This window comes from Maylandia zebra, linkage group LG20, assembly GCF_041146795.1.
Source record: "Maylandia zebra isolate NMK-2024a linkage group LG20, Mzebra_GT3a, whole genome shotgun sequence".
NCBI classification, from domain to species: Eukaryota; Metazoa; Chordata; class Actinopteri; order Cichliformes; family Cichlidae; genus Maylandia; species Maylandia zebra.
Window position 1 is genome coordinate 14,769,322 of NC_135186.1, and position 18,772 is coordinate 14,788,093.

At 38.7% G+C, this 18,772-nt stretch overlaps 2 protein-coding genes and 1 long non-coding RNA gene across 3 annotated transcripts in view; all 3 read right to left on the reverse strand.

Annotated features, from left to right (window-relative positions):
- The window catches only part of LOC106675196 (scavenger receptor cysteine-rich type 1 protein M130), a 38,441-nt gene extending 20,710 nt beyond the window's left edge, over positions 1-17,731 (reverse strand). The window contains exons 1-4 of the mRNA XM_076878391.1: positions 17,674-17,731; positions 14,703-14,957; positions 14,338-14,433; positions 13,162-13,353 (exon numbers count right to left, since the gene is read on the reverse strand). Of these exons, the coding sequence (XP_076734506.1) occupies positions 13,162-13,353; positions 14,338-14,433; positions 14,703-14,957; positions 17,674-17,731 (601 nt within the window). The remainder of the gene's footprint in view (positions 1-13,161; positions 13,354-14,337; positions 14,434-14,702; positions 14,958-17,673) is intronic.
- LOC106675186 (scavenger receptor cysteine-rich type 1 protein M130) lies at positions 1,603-6,960 on the reverse strand. The gene is made up of 9 exons (XM_024799280.2): positions 6,729-6,960; positions 6,056-6,364; positions 5,162-5,458; positions 4,599-4,871; positions 4,144-4,207; positions 3,200-3,297; positions 2,582-2,674; positions 1,873-2,022; positions 1,603-1,787 (listed from the first exon to the last, which is right to left on the reverse strand). The coding sequence occupies exons 1-9, from the start codon at positions 6,949-6,951 to the stop codon at positions 1,603-1,605; spliced, it is 1,692 nt and encodes a 563-aa protein (XP_024655048.2). The 5' UTR covers positions 6,952-6,960.
- LOC143414251 (uncharacterized) lies at positions 6,989-12,064 on the reverse strand. Its single transcript, XR_013094753.1, has 3 exons — positions 11,996-12,064; positions 7,311-7,616; positions 6,989-7,025 (listed from the first exon to the last, which is right to left on the reverse strand). It is a non-coding gene; the product is annotated as an uncharacterized LOC143414251 (long non-coding RNA).
- Positions 17,732-18,772: the final 1,041 nt, after the last annotated feature.

The window sequence follows — 18,772 nt, forward strand, 5'->3', positions numbered from 1 at the left end:
CTGAGCGTAAAGCGAATCTTTCAATATACCGGTCAGTCTACGTACCTACCGTCACCTATGGTCACAAGCTTTGGGTAGTGACTGAAAGAACAAGATTGTGGATACAAGTGGTGGAAATGAGCTTTCTCCAAAGGGTGGAGTGACAATCTGCATAGCAATAAAAATTTATGCTATGCCCTCTAATAAAACTGCCTTGGGGAAGTATGTATAATGTAACCAGAATGGGTCCTAGCATAGAAACTTTTGGAACTTCATAATTAACCACTATGCATGAAGAAGACTCCCCCATTGAAATGAACACATTAAAGTCTATTAGATGGGTATCATTCAAACCACTGCAGTTCACTACTTTTAATACCTACAGCATGATCTAATCTCTGTAATGAAATATTATGATCAACAGTACTGAGGCCAACTAGAACAAGCACAGATAATAGTCAACTATCTGATAATTTGTGACCTTCACTGATGCTTTTTCTGTACTGTGATGACTTTTAAATCTGGCTGAATAAACCATTCCTCTGCAGGTGATCGGGTAGCTGTTTTATAACTACTCTAAACCCTTTATAGACTTTATAGACTCTTTATAGACTGCAGTAAAGGTTTATCATATTATCATATTTCTTCATATTAGACAGATATGCATCACTTTCTGGAGAAGGTCTGGAGAAGGCTGTATCTATTTCAGCTTCAGCTACACCATGATCCCTCAACAAGGCCTCTGACAGGGATGCTAGATGTGATGTTTACACGAGATATGAGGGGCACTGCTTACAAATTAGTCCCCTTGCTTGTATCGCTGTCTCTCTTCTCAGTGGTCTTCTAATAGCTGCGCTAGCTGGTCTGTCAGTGCCTTAGCAATGACCTTATTCATGTTAACATTGGTAGCAAGCAATGACTCTAGCTTTGATCACCAGGAGAAATTATTAAGTTATTACATAGAACATTAAATTGTGTGATAATGAATTTTTATTCAAAACACTCTGAATCGAAGCATTGATTTTAAAAAAGAAAGAAAGAAAGAAAGAAAGAAAGAAAGAAAGAAACAAACAAACAAACAAGTCAACAACCTAAAAGAATGGGACATTTTATTTTCAGTTTTAGAACTTCAGAGACTCTAAAACCGACATCTTATGGATAAAACGGCTTATTGTGCTGTGTATCAAACTATATATAGCATACATAACATACAGTTTGATACTCAACATCTAAACCATTTCCCAAATTCCTGAGTCTCTGAGGCATCACTAGAAGTACTTAAAGGTTCAAACCTAAAAATGTAATAATTATAAAAGATTTAATTATAATAAATGTTACATATGAAACACTGTAAGGATGTTTATAAAAACCTTACATTCAATTATAGGTTTACAAACAAACAAAAAAATAGAAAGATAGAATACTAGTACTTAACATTCTTTTTATATATTATACATTTCAAGTTTTTTGCCAAACTTTATCAAAAGACAGATTTTGCTACTTTTTACACTGAGGTTTTGGGTCAAATTGAATTTTCTTTTAGCCATTTAAAATAATATCATTTAAGGAAAGCAAATTTTACATGATCTGATTTTTTAAGTAGGTGCTAAAGCCATATTTGGCTCACCCATCCACATCTGGCTCTAGGTAGTCCTCATCTCTCTCCACCAATCCTGGGGCTGCTGTGTTTAAGTCATCAATTGTTTGGGAGCTGTTGTGAACCTCTGGTGTAGTCTGTGCAGTTTCAGTAATCATACCAATGTCGTCATAACTTTCCTGTGAATCTTCCCCTTCGTAAGTCACCCCATCTGTCACAAAGAAAATCAGATTGCAAATGTTAAACATTGATTAGTCAAAACACTGTGATAGTGCTAGTACTTTCATTATGGACACCTTCATGAACGTTGATGTCTCGGGCAGCAGGAGCAGTCGTGCCTGAGAAGGTCAGGGGTCGAGCCTCATCTGCTTCAATATCCTCATAAGGTAAAGAGGAAACACTTTGCCCATCTTTCTCTGAGATCATTTCCGCCTCTGATCTGACTCCTGAATGAAAAATAACATGAGAACACAAAAAAAGTTTCCCCCAAAACGCCCACATCTCAGATATGTGCATATTTTTAATGAAAACGGAACCTTGACTAGTGCAGTAATTTGAAATCTGTTTTATATCTCTGTTTAGGCCCACGCTGAAAGGGAAATTGTGCACCTTTAAGTGGACATCAGGGAGAAGCAGTAGCTCAAGGCAAGAAGACAACATCAAAAAGTAAAGCCAAATTTAATTCAGGTAAGGTTTTCATTTCTATAGCCAGAACCTCTCAAGTTGATGATATAGTGCAATTAAGTAGACATAACTTCAATTGGTGTATTAATATGTAATAATGATTAATATTATCAGTGTAAAGTATAACAGTGTTTTAGGTATTACTGCTTCTTAAATTACCACATCATTACCACAATACAAATAATGAGTTTTAGTTATGTTTAAATGACACTAAAATCTAGACTTTGATTAGGATTAATAACACGAATATGAAAAAACTGAATGAATGAACAAAATAATCAATCAATCAATAAACAAATGAATGAATAAATGACACACTACCATGACTGAGGTCTTCCATCTCATTTTCTTTGTCTATGACATCCTCATATTCCCCACTTTCAAACTCCAGTTCTTTCCCAGGCAGCATTTTTGCTGAAAGATTAATGTATTACACATTTACTGATAGAGTACATAACTACAGCTGTCTAACCAATGCACTGTGCTATTGAACCAGTGATGTACCAGTGTACCAGGGTACAACACAAGACAAGGAAAATCGCAACACACGCACAGGTTTGGGTAATTCTACACGTTTTGTATGTACATTTTCAATCAAGTAAGCAATCTTCGACTTTGCTAATGTGCTGCTTGTTCAGTCAGCAACAGTGACTGTGTTATTTAAAATGCTGTCTGAAGTCAGAATTCAGTCAGTATGCTGAAAGACTGCCCTCTTGTGGCAAAAAGCCTCCAACGCCTTTTTCTTTAAACTTGGATGATGAGGATGGATCTCATGTTCAGTTTAGTTTTTGATACGTTCTAAGGTAATTTGTTAAAAGAGAAACAAGCCATGTAATAAATATACTCACATGAAACTTTGGACTTCCTGGCTCTCTTGACACAAAATCGTATAAATACAGAAATCAAAATTATTACAACAAGAAGAAATCCCACACCCACGATAATAGGTGCTATGGATGTAGAAGGAGGTGGTGAGGTTGGTGAGGGTGGTGGGGGTGGTGAGGGTGATGTTGGCGTGGGAGTTGGTTTCACATAGCCTGAAATAAAGCAAAGCCACTTAGGTGTTTCTGGATCCAGTCACAGTGAGAGCTGTAGTTGGTTCATCATGTTTATCTGCACCACCTCAAGGTAAGTAAGCTCAGAGTTACAGATTTTAAAAAAAGTCTCTTCTCTGCAAAACATGTGAAGGAATATTTCTGAAACCAATAGAAGATATTAAGAAAGGATTCATGAATTCTCTTACCGGGACAAATGATTGTAGCTGGAGAAACTTTTTCACAGGAACGTTGTTTGACAGAGCGCTTGATGTCCATGGTAACATCAGTGAACTCCAGTGTTGTTTCTAAGTTTATCTTGAATCAAATTTAAACTTTTTCACATTTAGTGATACAGCCAGAACAAAAAACACTAAAATATCTCTGGCAGTAAAAAGCAGGCCTGACTGAAGCATCAAAGCAACACACAGCAAAAGAAGTCACTAGAAGTCCAAACCAAAGGTAGGACAGTCCATTTCTTTTACGTTTCTGCAACTTTGTGTCAGCAAAGTGTCCAGTAAGTTTTTAACTTAAAAATCTTGGAGCATTTTGTATTTAGTCAGCTAAACCTCCCATACATTTCTTTCCATTTCATAAACCTAAATAATATAAAAATCACATTCCAGTCTTCATTATTAGATTTAAATAAACTGAGACACAGAGCCAGGAAACTGTCCATGATACTGGTTTGTAGCATACGAGAAAGATTAGTGACCGGTTTCAAGAAACAGAATGTAAAGATTTACCTGTTTGTCTTCCGTAGAGATGCTATGGTTTTCTTTCTTAATCTCTTCACAGAGCTTTCTCTCTAACACTGCGGAACGATTAAATGGACATACTCTTTCCCACTTATCTCGATAAATGACATAAAGGACACCTCCATGTTTTTCAGCGGTGCGGAACTTTACACTTTCTGTAAAAGCAAAGAAACTGTGTTTAAAGAAGGAAACAAGCTCATCCACTTCTGTCTGGCAAATATGATGTTAGAGATGATCTGCTTGCGTTCATAATGTGTTTAAAAAATGAACAAAAATAATTTGTACATTTTTTAAATTTCTGAGATGACTTTTCTAATGAACAAGCCAAATGGTCATTGTTACAGAAACTGGAATAAGTTCCTTAACAGTGGCATAAGCAATTTGAGAATGTCGTTGTCATGTTTCCTTTTGCAAAAAACAAAAAACTGTAACAATTACCCCAAGATAATGAATTAAAATACTACCAGAATTAAGAGAGGACATACATGTATGTACTGTATATAGGGATGAGTTTATGGAAAGAGAGGTGTATGGACTCACACTTACCACTACAAGTAATGAACACCACATTTTTGTCACACTTTCCTTTAGTCCTCCTGCACTGGCCAATGATGGAATGGTACTTTTCACAGCTGACATGGTAAATGTTACCTGAACCCTTTGATGGAGCTTTGGATTCAATGAAGACAGCATTGCCACAAAGCTTTTCTTGGCAAACTTTGTGTGCGTAGGATAGATCCCAGTTACTAGCACACACTGGAACGCCATCTATCCTCACTTCCCCACGGCAGCCCTGTGAAAGGCTGACACTGGGCTCCTCTGGGAAGGAAAGCAATAAACACTGCAGTCAAGTATTGATAAAGACATAAAGCACTGAGGTAGAAATGATCAGTTAATCTTCTCTGCACTGCAAAGTCAAAATATGAAGCACAAGTCCATAATCAAATAGTTCATTTAACACTTTTAGCTTTGGTTTGTTACTTTATCCAGTGTATCTGGAATAATTCTCCTTCACACTCCGAGTGTCTTGTTTCACTCTTCAGTGTTTCCAGTGCAAATGTAAAAAGTCTGTGATCATTTAAGATCAGTCCTGCTGATATAAATCTTACTTTTGCATTCAATAAAGACAGGCTCCTTCCTTGAGGGTGTGGATTTATTTTCACATTCCCAAATGCTTCCTGGATTTTCACCACAGCTGAAGCTTTTGTTCCAAAAAGAATCTATTTCAATTGTTTGGGGGTGGATTTTATTTGTTGATTGGTATCCACCACAGTCCATATCCTGGCAAAGCTTTTCCTTCTCAGTTTCATTGAAGTTTTCTCTGGAAACAGCACTGAGTCCCTGTCTCCAGTGAACCAACACTGTTCCACTACAGGCCTTTTTGTCAGGTACCATCGTCCTCCATTCTGAGACAGACAAGAGAAATAAAAAGTTCACAAAACATGATGTAACCAACAGGATCTGAATGATATAAATAACACACTCTGCACACAGAAATGACATTATGATCCTGCATCAACTTAAAGTTTTACACTTTTGAAGTTTAGCTACCCTTCTGACTGCTGTGTAAATAAAATGATTTTATAGAGTGATAACAAAGAGATGACAACTGATGACAGCGATATTTCTATAACCATCAGACTGCACAGGCCAGCTGTTTCCAGCTGATTCCAGACATTAAGTGAGTCAGACTGTGTGGCAGAGCCGTACTGGTGACATGGACAACAAGCAGAAAAGAAAAGAGTAAAACTGAGTAGAACAAATATCATTAATGGAGGTGAGGATGTTAATATTCTACCCTTTATTTCACTAACAGTAACCTTTCAAGGCGAGCATGTCAAAGTTTGAAAGCAGCATTATTTTTATCTCAACATTTTTCTGAAATACAAACTAGTCTCAGTTTGTTTCAATTTCAATTCAGTTTCAAAGCCTTTATTTTAAAATTAGGCTGAAGGAGCAAAGAATAATTCAGAAACTGCTGACACAAAGATCATTATACACACCAGAGCATCGGAGGCCACTGTGTTTGCAGGCAGCTGTAGAAGCAGTAATACTGCTGCATGCAGATAATGGACTGTTAGCATTTGCAATGCAGTTTAGGTTTGAAATGGCTAATTTCTCTGCTGGTGCAGGTCCAAAGTAGGGAAGAGTCTCCACAGCATCACCACATTTAAGCTCCTGACAGATGGTGTTTCCATTGTTAGTGTCTTTGAGAGCATCCTCGCACACAGGGATCCACTTCCCCTCATACTCCACCTCTACGTTTCCAAAGCATTTGTAACTGGGAATGCTAAATCTGGGCTTGACACTACCTGAAACAAATTAGTAATGTTGTCACTTTATTTTTAATTATCCATCATAGTCGTAGTGAAAAGATGAAAAGGTAACTTCAGAAAAATTCAAATTTGCTTCTTTAACACAAAAAGGATTTGAAGGAATATTTAAAAACAGATTCATGTTAAAGCAAAAATCAGTCTCTTTTTGTTTTTTAAATTCTGGTATCCTGTAACTTAGTGACAAAAATTCAACAATCCAATAAACTGCAACAATAAAACTGGCAATTTTTTCCAAAGGAGGCAAATTAGTTGAAAATGAAACATTCTGCCAAGGAAAGTCACAACATTTATTATATGTTTGCAATCTAAAAATAGTTTTTTAAAAAAAACAATTAATTACCTGAGCAAACAACATAGGCTGGTTTTTGTTTACAGGACTTATCATTGTCCTGGTTTTTGACAAAGATGCTCTGTGTCAGGTCAGTAGTCTGATTTGTCGGGTGTAAACTCTTAAAGAGGATATCACCATCTTTGGGACTGTTGTGGGCTTTTATGGGCGTCCCACAGTTCATCTTTTCACACAGCTTCACAGACTTGTCTTCTGTCCAGGTGTCTGCACACATATCTCCTTCCTTCTCTTCTACACGAATCCTGACTTTTCCCCAGCAGCTGTTCATCAACCTCATCTCAATATTTCCTGTTGTGACATGAAAAAGTTAAATTTAAGAGGAAACTAGTATCAGCAGATATTTCACAACTTCTTAGACCAAGCTAGGTTTCAGAAAAAATAGAAAATAGTAGAAATTTGATTGAGAGAAAACAAGGAGGTGAATGTACATCTATGGACATTAAAAGGTAAAGTCTGTTATAAATAAATTGTGTCCTCTGAGTGGATCACATTACAACTAGTGACACAATAAATCAATTCCATATTGACCTTATTCTTAGTTTTATACTTTAACTCATTCATATTTCACATTACCTGAACATTTCACATAAGCAGTAGAATTATGGTGGTCAGGAGGCAGAGGTGTAGTTTGGTTACACTCAAAAAGAGACTTTTTTCTGGATGAGCAGCTAAAAGAGTTTTTCCAAACTTTATTAATCATATCAGCCCTAGAATTGAAAGAAAACCTGGAAGCGTTCCCACAATGCATCTGCTGACACACTGTGTCTGCAGACTCTTGGTTCCATGTCTCTTTAGACCCAGAGAGCCAGTAGATTTTTCTGCCATGCTCTATCCCCACGTGACCAGAACAGGTTCCACTTAAAAACACCACCTTGTGACCTGATGGACACAAAGAGAGAAACATGATATACAGTAAGTGGCTGTGCAGGTCGTCTACCTGTTGAAAGGTCAGTGGTTCACAAAGACATAGACACAAAAATAGGAAAGTGGTGCATAAATACATACTTGGTGAAAGAAGCTGAATGGAGATATACCACAGTCTGGGCTTATTCCAGCATAACTAAGTGATTATTCGGGGTCACCTTATTGAGCACTAATTATAAGCTTTATCAAAAAGGAAGGTTTGAAGCCTAATCTTAAATGTAGACAAGGTGCCTGCCTACCAAATCCAAACTGGGAAGTAATTCCAGAGGAAGAGGGGCCTGAAAGCTGAAAGCTCTGCCTTCTATTCCACTTTTAGGAACCATAAGTAGTCTGTAGTCTGAGAGGGAATTTGTTCTAGGGATCCAATGAAGAGAAGCCAATAAATCACAAATCTGCTCTCTACTGTGCGCATGCGCCAACCAGCGTGCAGCCTGTTACAGTCGCTCCTGCTTTTCTCTTAGTTTAGCTCTTTTTTCTTACGTATTCTTTTTTTTTTCTGACTTGTATTTTCCTCCGTTTTCTATCTCTTACTCAATCATGTGGATTGAGAGAGTTTTTGTTCTTCTGGTGGCCGTGGAACTGTTACTTTTATCATGGAACGGGACCGCGGCACATCTCCTACACGCACGGACTGTTTACTCCAGAGATCAGCTGATCGCCCTGATGCCGGCCGGCTCGCTGGCCAGGCCCGCAGAAGTGCCCGCAGAAGTACCAGCTGAAATTTGGAGGAAAACACATCGGGGATGCAGAGGTCAAGGACAGAAGAGAAGAAAAAAGGTGACGGTGAGACAGCGGAGGCTCGAAGCGAGGAGGAGGTTTAAACCGTGTCTGCCGTCTATCGTGATGGGAAATGTGCGATCGTTGGCAAGTAAAATCGACGAGCTCTCAGCACTGGTACGGAGTCAGAGGGAATACCGAGAGTGTAGCCTGATGTGTTTCACCGAATCATGGCTGCACCAGGTCATTCCCGATGAGAATGCTTCCGTGGAAGGCTTCCACACTGTTCGGGCGGACAGGGACAGCATCGCTAGCGGTAAGCGTAAAGGAGGTGGGCTTGCTGTTTTAGTTAACAACCGGTGGTGTAACCCTGCCAACATAACAATCAAAGAAAGGATTTGTTGCCCGGACACTGAACTGTGTGCTGTTGGACTCAGGCCGTATTATTTACCCAGGGAATTCTCTCACGTCATCTTGGTGGCTGTTTATGTTCCCCCCTCTGCTAACCCCACAGCTGCATGTGACATTATCCACTCTGCCATAGCTCGGCTACAGACTCAGCACCTGAGTGCCTTTATTGTGATCTCGGGTGACTTCAACCATGTATCACTGGACAATACACTACCAACATTCAAACAATATGTGGACTGTCCCACCAGGGGAGAGAAAACTTTAGACTTACTGTATGCTAACGTCAAGGATGCATACAGCTCCTCCTCCCTCCCCCCACTTGGTAGGTCAGATCATAACCTGATTCACCTCACCCCCCGCTATGTGCCAATTGTGAGGAGGGAACCTGTGACCACCAGGACTGTTAGGAGGTGGTCAGAGGAGGCAATAGCGGAACTACAGGGCTGTTTCGAGGTGACCGACTGGGAAACACTCTGTGAGCCTCACGCCGAGGACATCAATGGGCTTACTGAGTGTATCACAGACTACATAACTTTCTGCACCGGCTCCATTGTTCCAGCTCAGACTGTTCATTGTTACCCAAATAACAAGCCGTGGGTGACTAAGGACATCAATGCCCTCCTCAACAACAAGAAGAGGGCTTTCAGAGGGGGCAACAAAGAGGAGGTGAGGAAGGTCCAGGTGTTACTAAAGGACAAGATCAGAGAGGCTAAGGACAATTACAGGAGGAAGCTGGAGTGGAAACTCCAGCAGAACAGCATGAGAGAGGTGTGGAGGGGCATGAAGACCATCACTGGATTCAGGCCAACCAACAGCAGGGGAGCTGAGGGAGGTGAGAATAGAGCCGACGAGTTGAATCTGTTTTTCAATAGATTCGACACCACAGTGTCTGCTCCCACCCCCACAACCTCACCTGCAGTCAGCCTGGAATCCAGAGCCACACCACTGTGCCAGCCTCTCTCTTCACATGTTGCCTCCTGTGAGATTCCTGACACCCCTCCCCCACCCATCACCTTCACTCAATACCAGGTTGAGATGCAAATGAGGAGACTTCACTCAGGCAAGTCTGCTGGACCAGACGGAGTGAGTCCCCTTGTCCTCAAGGCCTGTGCCCCCCAGCTGTGTGGAGTCTTTCATAAACTGTTTATGCTGAGTCTGAGTCTGCAGAGGGTCCCGGTGATGTGGAAGACATCATGCCTCGTCCCTGTACCAAAGACGCCTCGTCCCAGTGGCCCCCAGGATTACAGGCCCGTGGCACTGACCTCCCACATCATGAAGACCCTGGAAAGGCTCATCCTGGACCAGCTGCGACCCATAGTAAGACCACATCTGGATCCCCTTCAGTTCGCTTATCAGCCTCGTCTCGGAACAGAGGACGCCATCATCTACCTGCTCAATCGTGTCTACACCCATCTGGACCAGCCGGCGAGCACTGTGAGGGTCATGTTTTTTGACTTTTCCAGTGCTTTCAACACCATCAGGCCGACCCTCCTGGGTGATAAGTTAGCAGCGATGCAGGTGGATGCTTCTCTGGTGTCCTGGATTGTTGATTACCTGACAGGAAGACCACAATATGTACGTCTCCCACAGTGTGTGTCTGACAAGGTGATTAGCAACACAGGGGCACCACAGGGGACTGTCCTCTCCCCCTTCCTCTTCACCCTCTACACCACAGACTTCAGCCACTGCACAGAGACCTGCCATCTTCAGAAGTTTTCTGATGACTCTGCGGTGGTTGGATGCATCAGCAGGGATGATGAGACAGAGTACCGGGCTGTGGTCGACTCCTTTGTCACGTGGTGTGAGCAGAATCATCTGCAGCTCAACGTGGCAAAGACCAAGGAACTGATCGTGGACTTCAGGAAGACCAGGAAACACTTGACCCCTGTTTCAATCCAGGGGGTCAGTGTTGACATTGTGGAGGACTATAAATACCTTGGAGTATACATTGACAATAAACTGGACTGGGCTAAAAACACCACAGCACTTTACAGGAAGGGCCAGAGTCGTCTCTATTTTTTGAGGCGACTGAGGTCCTTCAACATCTGCCAGAAAATGCTGAGGATTTTCTATGAGTCTGTGGTGGCCAGTGCGATCCTCTATGCTGTTGCATGCTGGGGGAGCAGGCTGAGGGTCGCAGATGCCAACAGACTTAATAAACTGATCCGTAAGGCCAGCAATGTTGTGGGGATGGAGCTGGACTCCCTCAAGGTGGTGTCGGAGAGGCGGATGCTGTCCAAGATAAAGACAATGTTGGATAACACCTCCCACCCACTCCATGACATGTTGGTCAGTCACAGGAGCTCGTTCAGTGAGAGACTGAGATTACCGAAAAGCACCACTGAACGACACAGGAAATCATTCCTGCCTGTGGCCATCTCCCTGTACAACGCATCCACTTAACACACTGTTTGCTGCTACAACTACACATGTTTCTTTTCCAAATATTTATTTATAAGTGACTTATGTATGTATGTATGTATGTATGTATATATATGTATATATTGTACTATTCTTAGTTAGCGTATTGTCTGTCTTGTCTTAATGTTGGTTTAAAATGGAGCACTGTAACAAAAAATAATTTCCCCCAGGGATCAATAAAGTATTCTGATTCTGATTCTGATTCTGATACTGTTAGTCCATGTCAGTACTTGTGCTGCAGCATTCTGAATCAACTGTTTTTTACTGGCGAATTTAATTTTTGGCTAATTTAACGTTTATAAGGTTAAAATGTGCTTAGTTTTATCTCTATTTATAGGTAAAAATTAGCATTGTCTGTAAGACTTTCATTACTAAGCATGTAACTGTGCCAAAATAATCTTTTAATTAAATATTTGTGTAAACAGTCAAGTATTTTAAAGAAAAAAATGTTAAAATGGAATGAACAATGAAAATTAAATTGTAGGCATGGAAGGACTTTTGAGCCTGAAGGAGCTGTAGGAATAAAAAGTGAAGTTAACTAAGCTGAGCTTTTCTTCTGACTGACATTGATGAACGAAAATGTTGTTTTCCTGGTTTTAACAATTTATCATATTTTAGTGTGTCTGCAGCTTTTCCTGTCTTGATCCATCACACCAATATCATCTGTGACTTGTTCAGCAACTAAAAGACCAAAGATATAGACATAAAGCCTTCCTTTAAGGAAGGAAATTGTTTTTCTGGTTGATGTCACTGAAGGGCAGAGAAATAAAAAAAATAACACTCACCCTCACAGGTGATTCCAGCTGCTTCCGTTTCCCGATCCGAAAATTGGTTGTTTGAGTTTTCTGTTAAACACTCAGATATCTTTGCTATCTTCTTATTTCTTGGACACGTTATTGACAGGAAGCTACCAGAACCCTGACTGAATTTTTCAGTTTTGCCTTTTTCCCCACATTGCAGTTGTTTGCAGACAGCTGCTGATTGAGCCTCTGTCCATTCTTTTGCAAGAACTTTCTTCCACTGGCCCTCATGCTTTATCTCCAATCTTCCAGCACATCTTCCAGGACCATCTGCCAGTTTCACCTCCACACTGTCTGTACCACGACAATAAGAGATTTATCAGCCACGAAACACAAAAAGAATAAATACATTAAATTAAACTCTTACTGAACACATTTTGGGAAAATTTAATCAGAATTTAACAATGTCACAATTTCACTGAATGAAGTAACTCATTTTCTCTCTCGACATAGAATTTATTGCAGGATTTAAAATCCCATTATAAAAGCAGACAAAGGCCATCAGCAGCCACTCTGTACATTTCCACTGCTGTATCTCACCTGAACACACCACATAAGGTTGTTTTGAACACTGGATGTTCTTGCCATGCTGAGCCTGACAGTGCCACAGTGAGGACTCACTGCCTTTGCAGCTCACATGGTCCATTATCCCTCCTGAATTCTGATGTTCTTCAGTATAAATCAGCTAGAACAAAGCATTTATGAGTTTATGTTATTTCATTGATAATCATCCAGTATTAATGGTGCACGTTAGTACACTTATCACAATAAATCCAGTAGCACTGCTGTATGGACAGTTTCTGATACATGAACGCTCAGTATCCATGTATCAGAACAACAGGTAACTTATGGTGACTAAACTTGAAAACTCACTTCCCCACATCCAAGCTCCTTGCAGACCAATTCAGCTTCAGTTTTAGTCCAGGTGGAGGCACACACAGGATTAACTGAATCATTCACTTCAATATTAACTGTACCATAGCACTTGCTGTCTTTGCCAGAGTGCTTCAGAACTACTTTAACTTCATCTGAGAGAGAGAGAGAGAGAGAGAGAGAGAGAGAGAGAGAGAGAGAGAGAGAGAGAGCAGTTTCACAGTGTGAAGTGTTTGCTTGGAAGTTGTTTGTGTTGGAATATAGATGTGTTGAATTACCTGTGCATGTCACATTAAGGTTTTTGTTTGTGCTGTTGTTTGGGCTGAGAGAGTTACCGCAGTGCATTTGCTGGCACACATCAAAATCAAAGTTGTCCTGTTGAACAGGTACCCAGTTGTTATTTTCTTCTTTCTCCAGCTGCCCAGAACACACATTTGACGGATATCCTTTGAGCTGCAATCTCGTATGACCTGTTCATAAAAACACTTTCTGAATTCACCACCATATTTAATATTTAACAGTTTTTATCACAGCTTTAAAATCGGTTTACATAATGTGTAAGTGTGTGTGTGTGTCTGTGTGTTACCTTCACATATGACAGAAACAGGTTTGCATGATGCTGAATTGTCCTGTTTGCCATTCACACACTGCCACAGATGATCTGGGTCTGCATTTTGAAAGGCTGAACAATCGAGCTCCATCTTTGATGAGCTTCTTTCACTATCCATCCATTTTAAGGTAAGAATTTCTTTGAATTCACCACACCCGAGATATTTACACAGAAGATCGGCTTCTTTTTTTTCTTTAAGAGAGAGGAATTATATATTCTTTGTTAATCAAAAATAGTGTACAACATTTTAAAATGTGATCGAAGTAGTACACCATTAAATAACAAGAAGAATCTTTCACAGTAGTGGAACTCTTCTGTCCTTTGAAACACAGAAGATATTTGATAGTAGCATGAATCTGATAATTTAGCACAAAGAGATTGTCTTTAGTGTGATACTTTAGTATTTCAGGCTTAACAAGACAATGTTGAAGCTTCTAATTCTGCGACTATAGTGTTTGAATATAAAAGTATCAATGGTGAAAAGTAACTTTCCTTAAGTATCTTCATTTTTATTTTCGATTGGGATTATACATTAAATATATCATCATTATTTGTCTTAGTGAAAATCTTCACTGAATGATATTTTAATAAGTAACTTAATTACAACCATTATTGGAAAATATGAGTCAATTAAAATTTAAAACTATCTGACATTAGTTTAGAATTTATTTAACCATAATTGCATTACGCTGATCTTAAACGCTGTCTCTAAGTTGCTGTGTATTGTTTACTGCATTTGCATTTTACTGAGAAAAAGTTATCTTTGTTTCTCCTCTGAAGTTATGTACAGTTAACATTTAGAAAAGAACCTACAAATGTATACATGAATGAATCACACTCTTACCCAATCTGTCTTTACAAAAGTAACCCGATTTGCCATCAATGGAGTACTGGACAGCTCCAGCACATTTGGGTCCATTCAGGCTTATTGTGATATTACCTTGAAGAGCACAATCATAAACCAGCCAAATACAAACACAGACAAAAAACCAACAAACATCACAATCGATCTTATCAAGTCATTTCCAATATAGTTAATGTACCTTAACAACCTTTAGCTAAGAGTCATTGTCACTGAGCTCACTAAAAAAGCCCACCAACAACAACAAAAAAACAACAGAAACAAAAATCTGAAAAACTTACTTGAACATGTAATTTTTTTCACTGTGAGCTTTGGGTAATGGCTGTAGTTCCAACCAGGATGTTTACATTCCCACAGAGCGCTCTCGTGTCCTTCACACTTCAGTTCATTGAGCCAGATCGGTCTGTCTTCAGAAGGCTTAAGAATGTCTATTACTGGGTTCTCCACAGGTTCCCCACAGTGAGTGCTCTTACAAACCACTTTTTCAGTGTTCTTGTCCCAGTGTGTATCCCCAACATAACCCGATATGTTGTTATGGTAGACTTCAAGGTAGCCTTCACATGGGTAGCCTCCTTTGTTTTTTAGAATCAGTTTGTCCTCAGCTAGGAACATACAAGGTTTATACAGCAAAGTATTATTATAAGAATTATGATTTGTTTCATGACTTACTTTTGGGAACTGCAAAGGATAAAATTTTAAACCTTTGTTTGTGCCATAACATCTGAATACAAGTAAAAATAATAATAATAATAATTTTTTGTTTTGTATGCCTTTACGTTTTACTTTATTATTGTAATATATTTAGCAAGATATTTCTAAACACATTGTTTTTGTGTATCATTATTATTATTATTATTATTATTATTATTATTATTATTATTATTATTATTATTATGAATCCATTAAGTCTTAATCCAAACAATTCTGCTTATAAAATTTCTGGGCGGTCGGAATCCAGCTGTCATGGGGAAAGAGGCAGATAACACCCTGGACAGGTCACCAATCTGTTAACATATGGAGAAACTCGTGTTTACATTACACACACAGTTAATTTAGATTTACCAATTAACCTACTGCATGTATGTGTTTGGACTGTGAGAGGAAGTCAGAGTACCCAGAGATAACCCATGCAGACACAGGTGGCTGTGCCAGCTCCACACAGAAAGGATTATGCAAAAATCACAATAAAAAAAAAAGCTTAAAGTGGACGCCAGACTAGATTGGAACCCGGTATTTTCTTTCACCGCCATGCTTCCCACTATGTTTGTTTATACGTCTTTATAAATAGAAACATACATAGATTTAGCAATGGAAGCTTTTAGCGGTTGTGAATTTTTGCCATTCTGTATTTTATGTTTAGCCCCACAAAAAAGACCAATTTTTACATTAAGCTTTGAAAGATATTGTAGCGAGTGTAAACAAATAACACTGATTGTTTTCTTTGTTTGAAATCTACATTCTAACTCTTTTAAAGTATTAATATTGTATACTAATTATCAGAGGTGTGGACTCGAGTCACATGACTTGGACTCGAGTCAGACTCGAGTCATTAATTTTATGACTTTAGACTTGACTTGAAAAAATGTTCTAAGACTTGTGACTTGACTTGGACTTTTACACCAATGACTTGGGACTTGAATTGGACTTGAACCGGTTTACTTGAAAAGACTTGATATTTTACCCCAAATATAAAATTTAACACGCATATTATATAGAGATTGAAAATGTGACGTCATTCACGGGTAGAACCGCAAAGGATTCTGGGAACTCGTGGCAAGCGGTACTAGCGCACGCAGGCTTTCAATTAAAATCAGTCACACAGCGATAAAAAGAAACACAAAAATGGCAAGAAGCTGTTGTATTATTAACTGCAATAGCCGGTCGCATGACAGCCACGGGAAGCCGACGGGTAAAGAGATCGGTTGTTATCGGATTATGTCGTTGAAGAGAAATTGTTCGAGCCATGTTTCCGAAGTAACAAAGAGGCGACTGGATTGCAGCCATTCAAAGATCAAATATAACGTCCTAGAACACTCCAGCTCACAGGTTAGTCTGCTCCAAGCATTTACACAAAGGTCAGTCTGCTGTTGTAGTTAATGCGTCATTTTTCTTAACATAATTGGTGATATAGGTTACAAGCAAGTCTGGCGCTGAACAGAAATTGTCGCGCTATGCTCCTTTATTTATTGTGCATAAATAGTAAATTGTCCTGACACAATATTGCGTTTCGCTTCTGTTATTATGGTACACTGACAAAAACATATACTTTTATTCACAGGATAAAACAGTTGTTTTGTATCACTAATTGTCCAGTACGATTACAGCATACAATATTATTGTCACTGCTACATTTCTGTGATGGGTACCAGAAATTATTTCCACTACTAATTAATTACCGTTGAGCTCAAAGGTTATATTAATAAACGGTTAACGAATGTGTATTTATGACGACAATTTGTGAGACTGGTAAACTTATGATACGTACGATGGTCTTTCGTTCTACACGGTGCATTTCAAGGTCCTGCACCCATCCGTCGGTAAACTGTACCTGGGCTTGTTGCAGTGACCTGAAGTTACTAAACTTCATGAGTGTATGCACTCACTCCAAGAACCGTATAATTATAAATATGCATATAAATATGCTAAGATGAGATAGCTGACTTCATCTAACTAGCAAATGTTTTCCAGGCTACGTTGGTGATACAGTTTTTTTTAATGTGTATGATATTTTTGTCATGCGATTTTAAAGCTGGTCCTACAACCGCATCCAAGAATAACATGCAGCTTATCTCAGAACTGTCGGTGAAAATTATTCTTGGAGCTAAGTTTAATTGAGCTGCATTTTAAAGAGGTGCAATTTCACAATTTGTGTATATTTTCTAAGTTCACTATTTTGTATGTGTTGAGAAAAACACAGATTTTAAAATTACATGGTCTAATATTTACATTTAGCATATAACTGCAACATTATTTTTTCGTTTGTTTTTTTTTAAGACTCGAAAGGACTTGAAATTCAAAGTTTCAGACTTGTGACTTGACTCGGACTTTTACACCAGTGACTTGAGACTCGACTCTGACTTGCCTGACATTACTTGAGACTTGACTTGAGACTTGAGGATAAAGACTTGAGACTTACTTGAGACTTGCAAAACAATGACTTGGTCCCACCTCTGCTAATTATCAATTAATTAATTTATTAATTATTAATTTCTATAGTTTTTAATTTCTATAGACATTTTAAAGACTCATTCATAATTCAAATTCATAATAATATTTATTACTATTAATAACATCCAGAATTAAAGAAACTAAACTTACCTTGTGAGATCACCAGCTCAACGTGAGCGATGTGAAGAAACAGGAGCAGGAACCACATCATCACCACAGCTCATGACTTGAGAGTGAGACAGACAAACGATGTGCTGGGCTTTATATAGCCGTGGCTTCGCCCACCAAAAAGGAAATGAGCAGCATACGCGCCAAAGTTACAAATATTATCTTAGGCTAAAAGAAAACTAACACAAAAGTGCTCTGATTTCATATACAATACCCTTTTCAATTTAAACTCACTATGATGCTGCGAAATTGAAAAAATGTTTAAACATATCAACGGTAGAACATACCGTCCATAAGAATGTGAAATTGGTCAACTATTGATAAAACATAAATTCAATAAAGTTGAATATCAACCTTTTTCAGTAATTCTGATATGTAAGAGCATTATGTCCTTAAATACAAAGGCTGCTTTAGGGAACAGCAAATACAGTAATCATCAGGAAAACCAAACATCATCTTAGAGAAATATCAGATTTTTTAGAAGCGGGTCATTCCATCTCACATCAGCCAAATTTCTCCTTCAACTTGTCCATTTCACATAAACATTCTATTGCACAAAGTTTGAACATGTAAAGCAAGTGCTGTGAAATTTTCCTTTATACATTGAGCCCCTTTCAGGCCATTGTTTGGAACATCGAAATCTGAAACCATGTTTGAAGATGAAAAAGTCTTTTAGAGAAAAGCCTACAATTTTCACTGGTTTTTCTTACACTCAGCATGAATCAGTTTCTGGTACAAATTAGCGTATTTTTTGTTATGGAGACCTGGGTCACTTGTCTCAAATTATGAAATTTTTTAGAACATCTTCTGTTAAACCTTCGACAGTTTTTATGTCAACTGTTGAACATACATAATGATTACTGTTAATTTTTTAGCTTTTATACTTTCCAAGATACATATTTAAAAAAACATAAATACAAAACAAACAAAAAAAAACCCTTTCGGTCCATTTCTTCACACATTGTTACAACTATTCTCGATGTAACTGAGGAAATATTTTGCTAAATATATGAATATTTGCCTCTTAGTCTAAATTATCTTGATGGCAGTAGTAGGCAGTATTGTAGGTAGGCAGAATAGG

Excerpts from the sequence above, each read along its gene's own strand:
- LOC106675186 (XM_024799280.2), bottom strand. The coding sequence starts at position 6,951 with ATGTGTGCAGACACCTGGACAGAAGACAAGTCTGTGAAGCTGTGTGAA. Across the intron at positions 2,675-3,199 it reads CATCCATAGCACCTATTATC|CAAAAATGCTGCCTGGGAAA; the intron begins GTGGGTGTGGGA and ends TTAATCTTTCAG. Across the intron at positions 2,023-2,581 it reads GATGGAAGACCTCAGTCATG|GAGTCAGATCAGAGGCGGAA; the intron begins GTAGTGTGTCAT and ends TTTTTCATTCAG.